This window comes from Heteronotia binoei, chromosome 3 (assembly GCF_032191835.1).
Source record: "Heteronotia binoei isolate CCM8104 ecotype False Entrance Well chromosome 3, APGP_CSIRO_Hbin_v1, whole genome shotgun sequence".
Lineage (NCBI taxonomy): Eukaryota > Metazoa > Chordata > Lepidosauria > Squamata > Gekkonidae > Heteronotia > Heteronotia binoei.
Window position 1 is genome coordinate 172156261 of NC_083225.1, and position 17961 is coordinate 172174221.

Consider the following 17961-nt stretch of genomic DNA (forward strand, 5'->3'; position numbering starts at 1 on the left):
TAATTCTGGGTATAAGCTCTTGTGTGAATGCACACTGCTTCACGCTACAAATGCTTAATATTATTACTATGGTTACAGAATCAAGCAAACAAAGCAGAGGAAGAGGTGGCAACATTTTGGAGGGGAAGAGGAGAAGAGGAGGATGCGGTTTCAGCCTTGCTTTAAAAACATCTCCGTTTGCCTCTTTCTCTTTGATCTGAGACAGACTGTAATAAAAGGCCAAGGAGCACTCCGACAAATATTGCTAAATGCTCTGCAGAATGGGATAAGAACGAGCCACAAGAGTTTGGCCTAAAAGCAGACAACAAATCTGGCCTAAAAGTAATCCGTGATCTCAACAACATTACCAGCTGGGGACCAGCAAACCACATTGACCAAATAAGGCAAATGACTTCGTGCCTGAAATCCTTTCCCACTTAGCTCACTCCACTTTTCCGATGGTTTGTGCAATAAACGATGGAGGTCACTCTCCCCTGCTCTCCACCCGGCATGACTCAGAGGGAACAAACTGCAAAGAGACCCAACCAAAAGCCCAGTCTGAATAACCTCCAGGGGTGGACTGATGCTATATTTTTTTAAAAAAAACTGAACTAAACATAAAATAGAAAAGAGCATGAAAGTCATAGTAGTAGTATAAATGAGAACACTCAAACACTGTCGCGTTTAGTGCATTTTATTAATATACCTAAATGGCAGAAGATGTCAGCCGATAGGTAGGTGTTTCATCTAGAGCAGAGTTGGCCAAACTGCGGCTCAGGCGCCACATGTGGCTCTTTCACACATACTGTGTGGCTCTTGAAGCCCCCACTGCCCCATCAGTGGCTTGGAAAAGGCATTTGTCTCTTTAAATCACTTCTCTAAGCCAGGGGTGGCCAATGGTAGCTCTCCAGATGTTTTTAGCCTACAACTCCCATCAGCCCCAGCCAGCATGGTCAATGGCTGGGGCTGACGGGAGTTGTAGGCAAAAAACATCTGGAGAGCTAACGTTGGCCACCCCTGCCAAGCCAGCCAGCGGCTTGGAAAACGCATGTAAAGTTAAAGTTGCTTTCTTTCCACCTCTACTTCCCTCTCCCATCTATTCACCTTCCTTCCTTCTTGTTTTGTGGCTCTCAAACATCTGATGTTCATGTCTCACGGCTCTCAAACATCTGACATTTATTCTATGTGGCTCTTATGCTAAGCAAGTTTGGCCACCCCTGGCCAAGAGGATCAAGGCTACTATTTTCTGCACATAAATAAAATTCAAATATAAACAAAGGCTCTGTAATCAAGGTTACTACCTAAATAAAGGACAGCCGCATGTCAAAATAGAAGTTGAGCAAGAGCAGGTTGGCAAGGCCTGAAAAGAGGTGAGCTTTTTGCAAGTATTTAAATCCAGCTGGGGTCAGCCCGATCTTCCCTAATTTACTTTGTTCGTAAGAGGTCAACGCTTGACTTCCCAGCAGCCCTCCACACGGTGACTTCAGGTAGGCACGCTTTTCCTTCTGTACTGGCAACTGCAAAGCAATGGAGTGTTCCATTTGGCACAAGTAAACGCTAGGATCTGAGAGGCCCAGGTTCGAATCCCCACTCATGCCTTGGAAGCTCAACAGGTGACCCCGGGGCAGTCCTAGTCACTCTCAGTCTAACCTACCTCACAGGATGGATGTGAGGACGAAGAGGAGGAGAGAAGAACATTGTCAGCTGTGTTGGTTCCCTACTAGCAAGAAAGGTGGAGTATGAATGAAGTTTCCACAGAGGCCCAGGTCACAGCAGTTGAGCGAACTGCCTTCTTCCATCTTCGGCAGGCCAAACCGCTGGTGCCCTACCTGATGTCCCAGGACCTAGCTACAGTGATCCATGCAACGGTCACTTCCAGGTTGGACTACTTAACTCGCTCTATGCAAGCTCACCCTTGAGACTGATCTGGAAACTCCAACTGGTGCAAAATGCAGCAGCACAGCTCCTAACTGGATTGCCTGTACAGGTAAGCAGTTGGCTGATGCTGTGTACACTGCACAGGTTACTAGTTGAGTACCGAAACTGCTTCAGGGTTTTAGTATTGACATTTAAAGCCTTATGTGGCCTGGGACCGACATACTTGCGGGACGGCTTCTCCCCATATGAGCCCCGAAGGTTGCTATGATCTGCTAACCAGGCCTCAGATTCAGTGGGAGCTCACAGGAGCACAGCTCCTGAACCTTTCTGAGAGTTCCACCTCCTTGACAATTGAATAGTATGTGCAGCTGCCTAGCAATCCTTGGATGAGTTCCACCACCTATTTTTCTACAAAACAAGCCCTGCTGCTAACCAACATCTTCTGGTTATCCCTGGCCCAAAGGATGTCCGTCTTTCCTTGGCCAGGGCCTTTTCAGCCCTGGCCCCATACCGGTGGAATCAGCTCCCTGTGGAAATACGGCCCTACCGGATTTGTTACCTTTCCATAGGGCCTGTAAAATGGAGCTGTTCCGCCAGGCATTTGGTTGAGGTAAGTGGGCGTCCTTTTCCTTATTGCCTCCTCCTTATTGCGTATACCATCGGCTATCTTCCCCCACAGTGATCTGTCATCTGAACTATTTATCTGAGCCACTGATTATACTTCAACTGGCACTATGTACCCGCCCACCTTTATTATACAGTACTGTGTCGTGTTGCTGTTTTAATTGTATTTTATTGGTTTTATCTGGATGTAATCTGCCCTGAGCCGGTCTGGGAAAGGGCGGAATATAAATTAACCTTAATAAATAAATACATTATCATTATCTGTTTATCTATATTCCGCCCGTTCCCCATAGGGGCTCTGAGCAGAGTACAACATGAATAGTAAAATCACAATAAAATCAACATGACAATAAAACAGCATTACAGCAAAACCAATTTCAATATACCATCCAACAGAATAGTTCAGCAGGACCAGATGGCATAACAATACAATGCAGCAAAACAGCGCAATAGGACAGTACAGCAGAGGAGGCCAACCGATCTAATGAATAGATGCCTGCCGCCTCACCCAAAAGCCTGGCAGAGCAGCTCCGTTTACAGGTCCTATGAAAGGCTAGCAAGCCAGGTAGGGCCCGGATCTCCGCAGGGAGCTGATTCCACCAAGTCGGGGCCAGGATTGAGAAAAACCTGGCCCTGGTAGAGACAAGATGGGCATCTCTTGGGCCGGGGACAATCAGATCTTGGGAGGCAGAATGAATGCGACCTTCGGGGCATATATGGGAAAATAAATAAAGTATATAAACAAATAAATAAAGTACATAAATAAACAAACAGAAAATAACTGTGCAGGTTTTAATGACTGTGTCCTTCCTTTACTTTAGGTTGAACTTAACTGAATGGTGAATTAGCAAAACTATGATCAGGTGCTGTGCTTCAATCTGATAGCTCATTAGTCTCGTTATCACCGGAAATGCCAAGGAGGACAATGTTCCAGAGCTCTTGTCACCCTGTGAGCTCATGGAGCTGGACATGTGATTTGCTTTGATGTGATGTTTGGGCTGGGTCTGAGAGGTTTTCTCTATTTGGCTCTTACCCCAAACAGGCCACCTATCCTTTCTCTAAAGAAAGAGTGACCAAAAAACAAAAATCTTCCCTTATCTATTCTCTGAACGGAGTTAATCATTTCACAAATCCCTGCCCCAGAGCCCCTTGGCTATCATTTTGCTCAGTGAAAAAGCTGAGAATATTTTAGCCTGTCCTCATACGGAGCTCCACTGATCATTGCAGCTGCCCTTTTAACTGACACGTGCTTTAAAAACTAAACAAAGTGCTAAAATAGTAACAACGGAAAAGATTGCACATTGGCAATTTAGTTTCCTCCCTTTTTCTCATTTATTCTCCTCCCTTTTTTTTGTAGTCCCCTGTGCAAGCACCAGTCGTTTCCAACTCTGGGGTGACACACCGTTTTCACAGCAGAGTTTTTATGGGGTGGTTTGCCATTGCCATTCTCCTCCCTGCTCACATTCAAAAAGGCTGGTAAATAAAGACACAAGCATTAACTGAAAAACAACACTGGCTCAAAAACGTTTTCCCAGGCAAGCATCAAGTAACATCAGAGCGCACAGCCCCTTCCTAGCTGGAATGCCAGAGGTGGGGGTACAGGAATCGTTGTCTGAGGCGCTGACGACTCCCAGCAGCTCTGCCTAGTACCACAGAGAGCATCCTACAAGATTTTTCAAGCATGCCATTGATTTCTCAAATGCATAATACAGATATTCATAAACAGCCAACAATAGTGGAGTCCAATGGCACCAAACTAAAACGACTTCTGACAGCAAAAACACATCAGGCCATGACTGTGTTGTTTATAGAACGTCTGCCTTGGTTGTACCGTACAGTTTAAATAAAGGTAGTACCTGTAGTAGTGAAAAGTTAGGGTCCGATGGCACCTTTAAGTCCAACAAAAGTTTTATACAGGGTGCAAGTGTCTGTCTGACGAAGTGTGCATGCACACAAAAGCTCACACCCTGAATAAAACTTTGTTGGTCTTAAAGGTGCCATTGGACTCTAACTTTTCACTACTACAGGTACTCTCTCTCGGCTTGGCTTCGCGAACGAAGATTTAAGAAGGGTGCAATAGTCCACGTCTGCTGCAGGCTCGCTGGTGGCTGACAAGACCAATGCGGGACAGGCAGGTCCGGCCACAGTGGCTGCAGGGAAAAGTCTGATTTAGGGTTGGTGCTGTAGCAGTGCGATTCTTCCTCAATCTCCTTTTGTCCTCAAGACCAGCTATGCGTGCGTTCTCAAAAGAAGAGACAGCCTGGTGGATGGTGTGCCTCCATGCTTTGCGATCTGAGGCTAGGTCAGACCACTGGTGATGGTTGATGCGACAGGTGCCAAGGGATTTCTTCAAGGAGTCCTTGTACCTCTTCTTTGGTGCCCCTCTATTTCGATGGCCGGTGGAGAGTTCGCCATACAGGGCAATCTTGGGAAGGCGGTGGTTTTCCATCCTAGAAATATGCCCTGCCCAGCGCGGCTGCGTCTTCAACAGCAGTGCCTCGATGCTGGTAACCTCCGCCCGCTTGAGGACTTCAGTGTTGGTCACAAAGTCACTCCAGTGGATGTTGAGGATGGTGCGAAGGCAGCGCTGATGAAAGCGCTCAAGGAGTCGCAGGTGATGACGGTATAAAACCCACGATTCGGAGCCGGTACAGGTACTACCTTTATTTAAACTGTAAGGTACAACCAAGGCAGACATTCTATAAACAACACGGTCATGGCCTGATGTGTTTTTGCTGTCAAAAGTCGTTTTGGTTTGGTAGCCTGACAAAATAAGCCCTGTATCTCTTATGTGTATTAAGTTATAAAGTGACTATTTCAAAGTTAATATTCTAAGGCATCCTTCCCTCCATTCCAGACAACAAAGCAATGACAGAATACCTATTTAAAGGGGTAGAGTCCAAGAAAGACCAGCTAGAGAGTCTCAGAGCTATGAATATCTTGGGAATGACAGTTGTTTGCATTGCTGAAAAATTTATGACTTGGGAGGTTTCCTTTCCCACATCTGAAACCACATCATAACAGTTCCACAAGTCCAGCTGCTGCTTCCTGAACACCTTAGCATCTCTTGAAGGATAACTTCAAAAATTATGCAACACCAACACACCTTCCCTCCCTCACTCCAAAACCCTAGCACAGAGCTTGGTTGCAAAGTTACACACACATAGCTATCTGCACATAAAGCAGATGCAGAAATAACACATGACATTTTTTTGAGATGATAAATTCACATAACCTGTTAAGAGGGAGGAGAAGAAGAAGACGACGACATTGGATTTATATTCCGCCCTCCACTCAGAGTGGCTCACAATCTCCTTTATCTTCCTCCCCCACAACAGACACCCTGTGAGGGGAGTGGGGCTGAGAGGACTTCCACAGCAGCTGCCCTTTCAAGGACAACCTCTGACAGAGCTATGGCTGACCCAAGGCCATTCCAGCAGGTGCAATTTGAGGAGTGGGGAATCAAACCCGGTTCTCCTAGATAAAAGTCCGCACACTTAACCACTACACCAAACTGGCTCTCAGGGGGGCAACTAGGATGACCCAAAGTTTTTTGGTACCCTAGGCCAGTGCTTCCCAGTCTATGGCTCACATCTCTTTCTCTCCTCTTTCTTTTCCATACACTGATAAGCTCTTACCAACTCTCTGACCTTTATCCCCCTTCTTCCAGCTGCTCCCCTAATGCTACTAGTTGGCAAGGCAGAGCCCCCCCCATTATTGCTGAAAAGAGAGGTCAAAGGTAAGAATACAGGAAGCTGACAAGGAGGATGAGAAGATAAAGAATGATACAAAGGGCAGGAGCAGTCTGTGACCCATGTTCAGAGGCTTTGGGACCCATGCCATTAAGAGTCCCTAAGAAGGTTCAAGGACATCTCCAGAGATGATACTACCACACTGCTGAAGCAGAAGATGAACCCAGACCGCACCAGTGCATTTGGTAAAAAGAATAGAGTGTGTGTGTGAAGTACAGAGGTCCATTATCTCAGAATTAGTATATTTAATTTGTAGGCCAGCAGAACACTGTGTCCTACACTGCTTCCACTTAGCAGCATGTAGATGGGGTAAGGAAAGAATGCAATGAGGCATCCAAAGATCTGAATAGAAGAGCATGAAATGGTCTCTTCTCCCCTGCAGGAAGGCAGCGAGTTCACAGTAAGAATGTGTTCTGGGCTCTTCCCAGCTAGCTGTCTCAGCCTTTTCCGTGTACCTTCATGACCATTATTCTTCCAAAACAATCTCTGCCTGAAACTGATAGTGTTTTGTTAGACACTTCTTCATCTCTAGTGCGCCAGTACTTTCATACTGCAGGCTGCTCTGGAACAGACCAAGGTTCATCTAGTCTAGCGTTCTTTCCAACAGAGCCCAACCAGATCCTCTGCATAGCTCACAAGTTGGAGACAACAGCAATGGCTACCCTTTGTCTGCACCCAGAATGTGGTACTCATAATGCCTTTGCACATGAGGGTTTGTAATAATCTTAGTTAGGCCATAGCCACTGAGAGAGACCTGTCCTCTAGGCAAGTTATTTACATGCAGGAAAATAACCAAGCTGAAACAAAACCATGCACAAAAACAGCACCTTCCACTTAAATGTGGAATCCTCAGAAATCTGTATGACAATATCCTCATGGCTTTCTGCTAGTCTTCTCTTAACCATCTTTCCTTCAGTCTTTTCTGCTTTACCTCCCAATTCTGTTTCCTTTTCCCATTCTTAGTTGTATGGCATGTACGGTCTCTCCCTTTGTAGCCCAACTATATTCTCTCCCCTGCTTTACAACATAGTCAACTCATACTCTCTACTCTGCTTCATGTTAATTTCCCTACACCTCCACAGCATCTTCTACTCTATGATGTTTACTACTTGGCAGTTTCTTACAACAGCTTCAATCCCACGGAAGATCTGCACTCAACAAGTGCTCTTGTGCCACTGAAAGGGGAGGGACAGTGGCTCAGTGGTAGAGCATCTGCTTGGGAAGCAGAAGGTCCCAGGATCAATCCCCAGCATCTCCAAAAAAGGGACCAGGCAAATAGGTGTGAAAAACCTCAGCTTGAGACCCTGGAGAGCCGCTGCCAGTCTAAGAAGACAATACTGACTTTGATGGACCAAGTGTCTGATTCAGTATAAGGCAGCTTCATATGTTCAAAATACAAGAAACTCATGGTGACAACCAGGTGTGGAATTCTAGCAGGAGCTCCTCTGCATATTAGGCCACACACCCCTGATGTAGCCAATTCTCCAAGAGCTTACAAAAAAGAACCTTGTAAGCTCTCGAAGGATTGGCTACATCAGGGGGTGGGGCCTAATATGCAAAGGAGCTCCTGCTAGAATTCTACCCCTGGTGACAACTAAGTTGACGACCATTTTCCATCTTGTCTTTTCCTTTGCACAAGAACAAGCACAAAGTATACTTCAGCAACACCTCCTGTGCAATAATGACCACCTTTGATTAAATTATATCTTGGTTCAAAACCGATTACTGATTAACATCACCCTTTGCATTTTGCTTTTCATACACAGCTTTACTGATCAGAATGAAAAATCAGTGCTTGATCTTATAAGCAGCTGTTGTGCAAATGGACCTACATTAAGTAAAACACCTTTCCCACTATCACATTATGGGATTCAACACTAACATTTTATCTCATCCCTATAAGTAAGTCCCCAAAGTTAATTACCTCGACAATTTTTACTGGCCTGAAAAACCATGCATACTTACACTAGTCATTTGTGGCCAACTGACATAGGAAAACAGAGACATAACCCAAGTCTTTGGCAAACATTTCCAAGTCTGGTCACCTGAGGGCAACACTTTCTCAATAGCAGGTGAGCAGCTATTTACAAGCTGGTTGTATCAGATCCTGTTTCCCCTTACTGAAATCACCAGGATTCTTGCAATGGGCACTGAAGACATATCAGGGGGCAGTAAGACATTGACTTCCTGGTCAACCTTGGGGCTCTCTCATGCCCAGACAAGTGGTTATCACTTCCATCTGTGAAACAGCTCAGCTGAGGGTGAAGGAGTCACAGTACAAAGGGATAAAATTTATAAACTTACCTTTGCTGCCCCTATCTGTTCTTTACGAAACTTCTCCAGTGGTGCAATTAAAACATCGTTGGCATTCTGGATCTGAAACGCAAAAAACCGGCACGTTCAAAAACACAGCCTTTTCAGACCACTTGATCCGCAGTTGTCTGAGCTACATAAGAAAATCTTCTTCATACACCACTTAAATGCTTAAGCGCTCAAATCTATAAAACAAGTAGGCTCAGAGCTGGAAACTAAGGCCCTGATCCAGCTAAAATCAGTTCACTTGTTCCACTGAAAACAATGCAAATTAACTGCTTCCACGGACCTCCAAAAACTGCTCATCAACAAAACTGCAAAAAAAAAAAATCTTAGTTTAATTATGTATAAAAGTCGTAACAGCCTGGATAGCCTGGCTTAGGGCTTTTTTTTTTTTGTAGCAGGAACTCCTTTGCGTATTAGGCCACATCCCCTTGATGTAGCCTTTCCTCCTGGAGCTTACAGTAGGCCCTGTACTAAGAGCCCTGTAAGCTCATGGAGGATAGGCTACATCGGGGTGTGTGGCCTAATATGCAAAGGAGTTCCTGATAAAAAAAAATGCCCTGGCCTGGCTTAACCTGAGCTCATCCGACCTTGGGAGCTAAATAGAGTTCACCACAGTTAGTATGCACATGAACACACATGAAGCTGCCTTCTATTGAATCAGACTACTGGTCCATCAAAGTCAGTACTACTTATTCAAAATGGCAGTGGCTCTCCAGTTTCTCAGACAGAGGTCGTTCACAACACCTACTGCCTGGTCCTTTTAACTGGAAATGTTGGGGATTGAACCTGGGACCTTCTGTAGGCCAAGCAGATGCTCTACCACTAAGCCACGGCCATTCTCCTAAGTAGTTGGATAGCAAATCACCAAGGAAGATAGGGGGTTGGTACACAGGGGAGGCGATGGCAAATCACCTTTGCTCATCTCTTGCCTGAGGTGCCAAGATTAGGGTTGCAGTGAGTCAGTTGCAACTCCACCTCTGCATCTTCATAAAATTCATAACGGCTATACTGCTTACAAAACTGAACGATTATTTGCAGATTTCATACAGCATTAAGTAAACACATGAAACATATTGCAATTTAAAGGAACCCTGTGACTGTCTCTTGTAAGAACAAGACAGGAGGCAGAAAGAGACAGGAGGACAGACATCTGCAAACTGGCAAGGACTGTATATTGGGAGTACGGAGGGAAGGCATCCATAAAGCAAGTGTTGGTGTGCTTAACAAAGACTGGTTTCAAATCTCCACATTCTGTCAATGAAGTTCACTTCGGGGCAGTTGCCTTGATTCTGCCCAGCCCACTTCACAAACCTGTTGGTGAGGATAAAATAGAGATGCAGAGAAACATCAGTGGGGCTGCGATCACACACCCCAAATAACGCACATTCAATCCACTTTCAATGCACTTTGCAACTGGATTTTACTGTGTGAACTGGCAAAATTCAGATGGAAAGTGTATTGAAAGTGGATTGAAAGTGCATTATTTAGTGTGTGTCACTGCAGCCTGGGTCTGGCTTCTGGGTAAACATGCACAGAACTGCTGTGCATCAGACACAAGATACCAAAGTTTTGGTTTTGTTGTTCAGTCGCACAGTCGAGTTTGACTCTTTGCGACCCCATGGACAAAGTCATGCCAGGCCCTCCTGTCTTCTGCCATCCTCCAAAGTCTGCTCAAATTCGTGTTAGTTACATCAATAACACTGTCCAGCCATCTCATCTTTAGCCGGCCCTTCTTCTTTTGCCTTTTGTTTTTCCCAGCATCAGGGTCTTCTCCAGTGAGTGCTCCCTTCTCATTTGGTGGCCAAAGTATTTAAGCTTCAGTATCTGACCTTCCAGGGAACAGTCAGGGTTGATTTCCTTTAGGACTGACTGATTGGATCTTCTTGCAGTCCAAGGGACTCTCAAGCTTCTTCTCCAGCACCACAGCTCAAAAGCATCTATTCTTCTGCACTTTGCCTTCCTTATGGTCCAGCTCTCACAGCCATACATTACTACCAAAGTTTTGGTAGCTTAGTGTAAATTTTCTTTAAAGCAGACAGCATACACAGAAACCGACCCAAAATATATTTAGCTGTTTGTTCATTAAGTGTTTTTTTTCTAAATATGTCAATTATCTTACATTCTCTCACTGCATTTATTACTAATCATCTGATGGGAAATCTCAATAGCCGTGCCATCTGCCCTGGAATTCTACATTTGCGAGGATGAAAGTCTGTTGCTGTTGGGGGTTTTTTTAAATAACCTTATAAATATTTAAAGCACAAAAAAAAATCATTACACTTAAGTTCCCAGAACTGCAGTTATTTTATAGTAATTAAGTTTTAGTACTTGCACATTGATTTAACTTTGGTGATCACTAGGGGGACACGATACTGCTTCGGAAGTTAATATGATCATTTTCCTTCTAGATAATGTTTGTAGTATTTGAGGGTAATTTTTCGTTTATTACACAGCAAACAAGAGCCTAATGGCACCTTAAAGGCTAACAGGTTTCTGTTTTAGTATACGCTTCCATGGACTAAGGCCCACTTCATTTGTTATGACCATCTTCACAAGTACTCAACATGCCAAATGAACCACTGAAGACATTTTGATAGTCGGTGCTTAAAGCTGTCCTGCTAAACGAGGGAAGGAGAGATTGCTAACGTACAAGTAATTACTCTTCAGATCAATTAAATTCTGCAAACCTTGCCTATAGGGACTTAAACATGACTCTGGGAGACACACAGCTTGTCGCTGAGCCTTCTTTGCAACAGATTCTATTGGCAAGTTCACAATTTATTCACGGTACATGATATACTACATCGTTTTCTATCAGGAGACTGCAAGTTTTATTTATTTACATTACTTGTAGTCTGTCTTTCTCACAGGGACTCGAGGTGGATTACACATAGCGAGTCAGTACAATCAACAAAAAGGGACATTCAAAAACGAATGCCTTCAGAGATCAGAAGTCTGGAACCCCCAGAAAGAACCAGAACCAGAGCGTAAGTATTAACTTGACACATTAAATGGCACAGAAATTACACAATAGAATCCTAATTACAATGTTCATTTATTTGGCTTATATCCCGCCCTCCCCACTGAAGCAGGCTCAGTACACTATATATAGGAGTATAGACCACAAGCCCCAATCATTTGTCCAAATCAGGGCCAGTCCTGCCGCTAGGCAACCGGCCTTCTAGGGGCGCTGAATTGGGTGCCCCCATGTGACTTGGTGATGTTATCAGGGTGGGGGGTGGGAAAGAAGTTAGCCTTGCCAGACAGTCTAGGGCTGGCCCTGATTCGATTAAGTTTGTGAACCATTTTGTACTGTGCAGTCTTATTACCTGTGCAGAAGAGCCCTGTGGAGCAGTTCAGCTTTGCATAGTCTGTGGAAGGCTGGGAGGGTGGGAGCTTCCCTGACCTCCTCCAGCAGCTGGTTCTAGAAGGTGGGAGCCACAACGGAGAAAACACATGTATGGCCCATTGTTCCACTGGGTGGGGGGCAACAATGGAGAAAGCATGTATAGGGGCAGCTGCTGATTTTGCCCACATTCAGGCTGGCACCTACAGAAGCCCCTGCTGACTTGAGCAGAGTCGTCACGGAAGAGCATAGGGAGAGAGGTGTCCTGTACATAAGCGGGGTCAAGAGAACCATAAAAGAATTCAAGTTACAAGTCTGAGTAATATTTTCATTCCAACCATTGCTTCTTATGGAGAACCCTTATTTATGAATTGAAATATTTATACACTACCTGTGTCTTGTGGACGAGACAAGCAGCTGTCAGGGATTGTGTGATGTTGTTTCCAGGAAAATCCCAGATGTAATTGCATGCCTCTCTAGAAATCACTAGGAACTCTATGATAAAGCCACAGAGTTTGGGAAAATTCCTAGAGATGAAACTTTCCAACGCTGGCCTGACAACCAGTTACTTTGAACCACTGAAAAACTAGTCTTATTGTAAAGCCATGACTCAAGTGCTATTGTTGTTGGGAGGGGGGGGGGTGAGGAAAAAAAGGGCCCAAACAGCATGCCTCCATTTTATCATAGCAATTCTTCATACCTTCTATGAAGGGGATTTTTCTACTCTTCACCTCACTTATACAAACCCCTCAGGGTGAGAAAATATTCTGGTGCAACAGGTAACCATCTCTTCAGGGCACAGTAAGTGCCTAGAACCTACAATAAAGGTATGGGCTTCTTTGATATAAAAAGTGGCACAAATAAATGGAGTTAATTAAGAAGGACCCCATGGCCTGCCTGTGGCACCTGAAAAAAATGTGAATTTAGGAATCTGAGATGGAGCCACTCAATTAACAGTTACAATTTAGTGCTTCCCTAAATAAGCTTTGCTTCCTTCATCATAAAACCCATCAAAGAAATAAAAAGTTTGGCTTTAGCCAGTTGCTGTAGCAGATAAGCATGTGGACTCTTATCTGGGAGAACCGGGTTTGATTCTGCACTCCGATTAGCCGTAGCTCTCACAAGAGTTGTCCTTAAAAGGGCAGCTTCTGGGAGAGCTCTCTCAGTGCCACCCACCTCACAGGGTGTCTGTTGTGAGGGAAGAAGATAAAGGAGATATGTAAGCTGCTCTGAGACTCTGATTCACTGAGAGGAGTGGGGTATAAATCTATGGTCTTCTTCTATAAGAATGGCTTACAGCAAAAGACAACATGCCATTTGTGTGGATTTGACTGAATAGGTTTGTAAACTACCTAGCCAATGAAGATTTAGGGGTCATCTTCATAAACTGAGATCAGTACAGAATCAGTGTCATTTCAGTCAAGAACTTGCTGACTGGATCTATGCAACCCTCTTCTTTGTCCAACTTTCAGCCCCCCTCAAACTATAAAATCAGAAGTGGTGTTACAACAGCTAAATATCCAATTAAGGTCTGGACTCCCATTTCCCTGGTGATACCTTGTCTATTGTTCTCTTTCCTTCTCAAAGGAAAATTTCATTTGTGCTTCAGAAAGTGATAGAGGAGGGAATAAGTTCCTAATCCAAGCTCTATTCATGACCATTCAAAAAGACTCTATCCCATTTTCCTCACAAACACTTGCAAGGGAACCTCAGAAGTGGGAGTAAAAATTTAGGCAAATCCAGGAGATTTTGACCAGTCTTCAGAACATGCGCTACATGACTCCAGAAACAGAGGTTTTGGCACCCCCTGGACAAGAGCAAGATTTTGCTTGTTTCCACAGAGGAATGACTTTTTTTTTGAGAACATGCCTGCACAACAGGCAAGTTTAAGTGGTCACTATTGAAGGTTTCTTATTGTTTAGCCTGGAAAAGGGGCAATATATGGAACAGAACTTCCCTGTTTCATTGAATAGAAAAATGGCCTCTCATAAATATACCCTGCTGATGAGAAACTGAAGTCCCTTACACATTAGAATACCTGCTGATAGATGGGAGCTGAAATGTATTCCACAGTTTTGACTGGACCAGCAGGATTTCCCACACTGAACAAATTTGCAATGGTTGGGGCAACTAATTATTGCTTCAAACAACAGTTATGCCTGGAACTTTCCAATTTCCAATCTGAAATGTGTTTTGTATGCCATATTAGATTAACTTTTTAAAATGAATACCAGTCAAAATTTCACCATCATACCTGGCATCCAATTACATTAGTTGCCTCTTCCAGGATAGAAGAAATGAAAGCATAAGAATTCTAATTCCACCTTTCAATTCAGTCCCTGAGGCATAAGGAATTAAATCCCATGCCTAGCTAAGAATGTTCTTGAGTCTGCTCCAAATATGGAAAACCCCAGAAAGGTCTCACCTTTCCTTACCCTCTGCTTGCCACTAGAAGCCTCCTCGCTTCTCCAAATTAAGTTTCTGGGTGTTCTGAAAGAGGATGGGAGGGAGAGAGGGAACATGTTTCTAATCCATTTGTTTCTTTCAGCCTCCTCTTGTGAGCAAATCCAGAGGAGTTCGCCCATCCCTATGTAGGACTAGTTCTGCTGCTGGTATACAATACAGGACTAGTTAATATGCCCAGATATGTAAACTTTGCACCGAACATCACTGACCCACAAAAAATCTCTTTGGAGGTTAAGGAACCAGAGCAGAAAGTGTGTGGGCGTATCTGCACTGCTGAAATAACGTAATTGAAAGTTGTATTTTAAACAGGGTTTTCATGAATGAACATGTCCAGGCACTAAGCCAAAATCAGCGTCCTTGTTTGTAATGGTTACATGCCCAGGAGCCTTAAACTCTTAAACTCTTAGAACAGAAAGGGACTACTGTGCAGTACAATTCTACATGGATTCGGTAAAATGAATACAGATGATGAAAAAAAATCTGTACATACATATTACATGAAAAGCTTGGTTTAAATGTACTAAATGCAAGGATGGCCAACGGTAGTCCATATGCTGGATCCCCCCTGAAATAAGTTTTTCTGGACCCTGTTGACTAGGGCTGCTAGTTAACCTCCTGGTGACAGATTAAAAACAATGCAGCCCCATGTACTTGCCAGAAGTTCTTACTGGAACCAACAAAGGGTAGCTCTAGGAATCACCAGAAGCTGTATGGTTTCAGCATAGAATTTCCAGTGATTCCTAGAGCTGCCCGTTATCACTTCCAGTAAGAATTTCTGGTAAGTACACAAGTGCATTTTTAAGGTTTTCTCCCATGAGAAAGGTATCTCACTCACAACCCAATCCTGGTTGCCTGGTCTCCCAACCCAAATCTTATACTAACTACGGTAGTTGGGAGTATAAGTAACAGTCATAAGCAAAAACAAACATTTTTACGTCATAAAACCTAACTAATCTCACATTTTAATGTTACATGTTTCTCATGGATTTTGTCTGGATGTATGTACCACATGACAGTTTGCATGACAAACCACATTTCAGGGCCCTGAGCTACTTTCTGAAGAACAGTGGCACTCACAAATAGATAAATTGGCCAACTGTACCTTAATCAAAACATATGCTTGTAAAAAAAAAAAAAAGATTCATCCTAAAATATCCTTGGAAAGATCTCCCACATGCATTTCTAGATGTGCAATGTGTTAGAGGAAAGTTTTATGAATACTGTGGACCGTCAAAAAGACAAATAAGTGGGTCTTAGACCAAATCAAGCCTGAATTCTCCCTTGAAGCTAAAATAACTAAATGGAGGCTATCATACTTTGGTCACATTATAACAAAACAAGAGTCACTGGAAAAGAACAGAATGCTAGGAAAAGCTGGAGTCTCAACATGAGATGGATTGACTGCATAAATGAAGCCACTGCCCTCAGTAGACCTGAGCAAGTCTATTAACAAAAGAACGTGTTTCAAGGTCATTCATTCACAGAAATTGAAAGTCATTGAAAGTCAGAAATGACTTGATGGCACTTAACAGGCACGCACGCGCAAATGATTTACCCTGCACTGAAAGCCCTCAAGAACAGGACAGTCTAACACCCTCTCCTGGATGTGGCAAGTGAAACGCCCCTGCAATCACTCTGGTAGGTCATTCCACAGGAACAGGCCTATCACAGAAACCTGTGACCACAGTGCTGCTATGCAGACCATTCCCAATGAGGGTTCCACCAGGAGAAGGCTGTGTGAGGAATACGATGCGTACTATCCCTCCCTTCCACTTCCCTTTCAAAAGCACTTACCAAAAAAAACCCCAACCCTAAGAAAACAAGGGTCACACAACAGCTTAAGGAAAGGGAATATGGATGCTTCATCAGACCACTCTCTCTGGTCCCCTCCCAAGGGATCGATCACCTCTAGCTATATCATGGCTATACCGACAATTGCCTGACAGCTAAATCATCATTGGAGCCCTTGGGTTCCAGAAGTCTGTGTGACGTAGGGGAATTTGAGTCTGGAAAGTACCACTTATATGGGTGTGCCTGCCTGAAGAGGCTGATAAGAGTGGTCATCCACTTGTCTTTCCCATTTGAAAGTTCCCATGCCAAGCCAACTACACAAACATAGCTTTTCAAAGGGGAGGGTACAATGCTGAAAGCAGCTCCTTGGAAAAATCTCCCCCACACATCTGTAGATCACATCCCTTCTCTCTAGTAGACGCGTGAAGAACAAGTTACAGCACTGTTTGTAAATAATCCTATGTGAAGCTATCTTCCAGAAAAGACAAGGAAGCAGAACATATTAATTAGACCCAGGGTATGGATAAGAAGAAAACAGCCTCTACAGCAGGCATGAAGAAAAGGAGTTATGACACCAATAGAAGCCATCTCTGTTCCAAAAAGGGTATGAAATTTAGAATTACTAGATTCTGTTGTTTTATCACTAGCTTCATGGGGTGTTCTATTCATAACAGAATCCTGGCCATATCATGCCTGCACGATATGTTGAAACCAGGAACAGCATGTTGGAACCAGGAACAGCAGTCTATTTTTTTCTATTTAGCTATATAAAACATATCTTCCAGTAGCCACCAAGTCCCTTGCAAGGCCTTCAAAAGGTGCTCGGTCCACCAAATGTCTCCAGGAATGCCTTGCCTTGGACAGCCCAGGAAAGCCTGGTCAAATCTCAGAAGCTAAGCAGGGTCAACTCTGGCAAGTATTTGGATGGGAGATCTCCTTGGAATACTGGAAGTGGGAAGGGCAGGGGCAGGTTTTATTCAACCACTTCTCTGAATATCCTCCATGCCCCCAATAGGGTTCAGTCACCAGAGGTTCCCACGTCTTCCAGAAGTCATGATTGCTTCAGTGCTCAGTATGTTAATGAGGCGTGTGAACTGAGAAGGAAAGAGGGCAATGGGAGACCTTTCTTCTTTTTCCCCACCTTTCACCCAGCAAGACAGATCATGGGTGCCCATCTATATGACAAATTTACTCTATAGCTTTTGATGGCTGCAACATTTTGTTCTATGAGCTCTGAAAATTATTAAATTTGGCTGCCCTGATAACCAACCAATCTGTTGTCAAAGAAACCAGGAGAGCAGAGCTAGGTGGGGCTATTGCCCAGCAAGACTTCTGATTGGTCACTGGAGATCTCACTGGCTCTGTAGATTTTTTAAGCGTTGCTTAGCTGGCAGCTGTCACCACAGTTCAAGGATCTTTACTGTGTGACTGAAGGTAAGCTGCAGCAGCCCTGTTATGACTGGCTCCACCTCCTGTGGCAGCCATTTTGTGCTGTGTCCATCATGCTGTGTCAGAATTCCAAAGGTGCCTACAAACTCAAAAAGCTTGGGCACCCCTGTTTTAGGGTTACATCTTTATAACTTGCAAGAAGAGAAACTGAAATATTATGCTAACCTTTCCCAAATTCTTAAAGAATAATGGATTAACAGGATATCATTGAACTAAAGACAGTATTCTGGAAAAAACAAAGGCCTTTGTTAAATAAACAACTGCACCAGGATGTGCTGATCACAGGAAAGGACTTAAGTTTAAATCATATGAATCAAGGAACAAATTACTTTAATAAATGAGAAAGTGAGTTTGCAA

At 43.9% G+C, this 17961-nt stretch overlaps 1 protein-coding gene across 2 annotated transcripts in view; it reads right to left on the reverse strand.

Annotated features, from left to right (window-relative positions):
- ARHGAP42 (Rho GTPase activating protein 42) overlaps positions 1-17961 on the reverse strand; it is a 248868-nt gene that overhangs the window by 108994 nt on the left and 121913 nt on the right. For both annotated transcript variants that reach the window (XM_060234906.1, XM_060234907.1), the window contains exon 4: positions 8538-8609. In XM_060234906.1, the coding sequence (XP_060090889.1) occupies positions 8538-8609 (72 nt within the window). The remainder of the gene's footprint in view (positions 1-8537; positions 8610-17961) is intronic.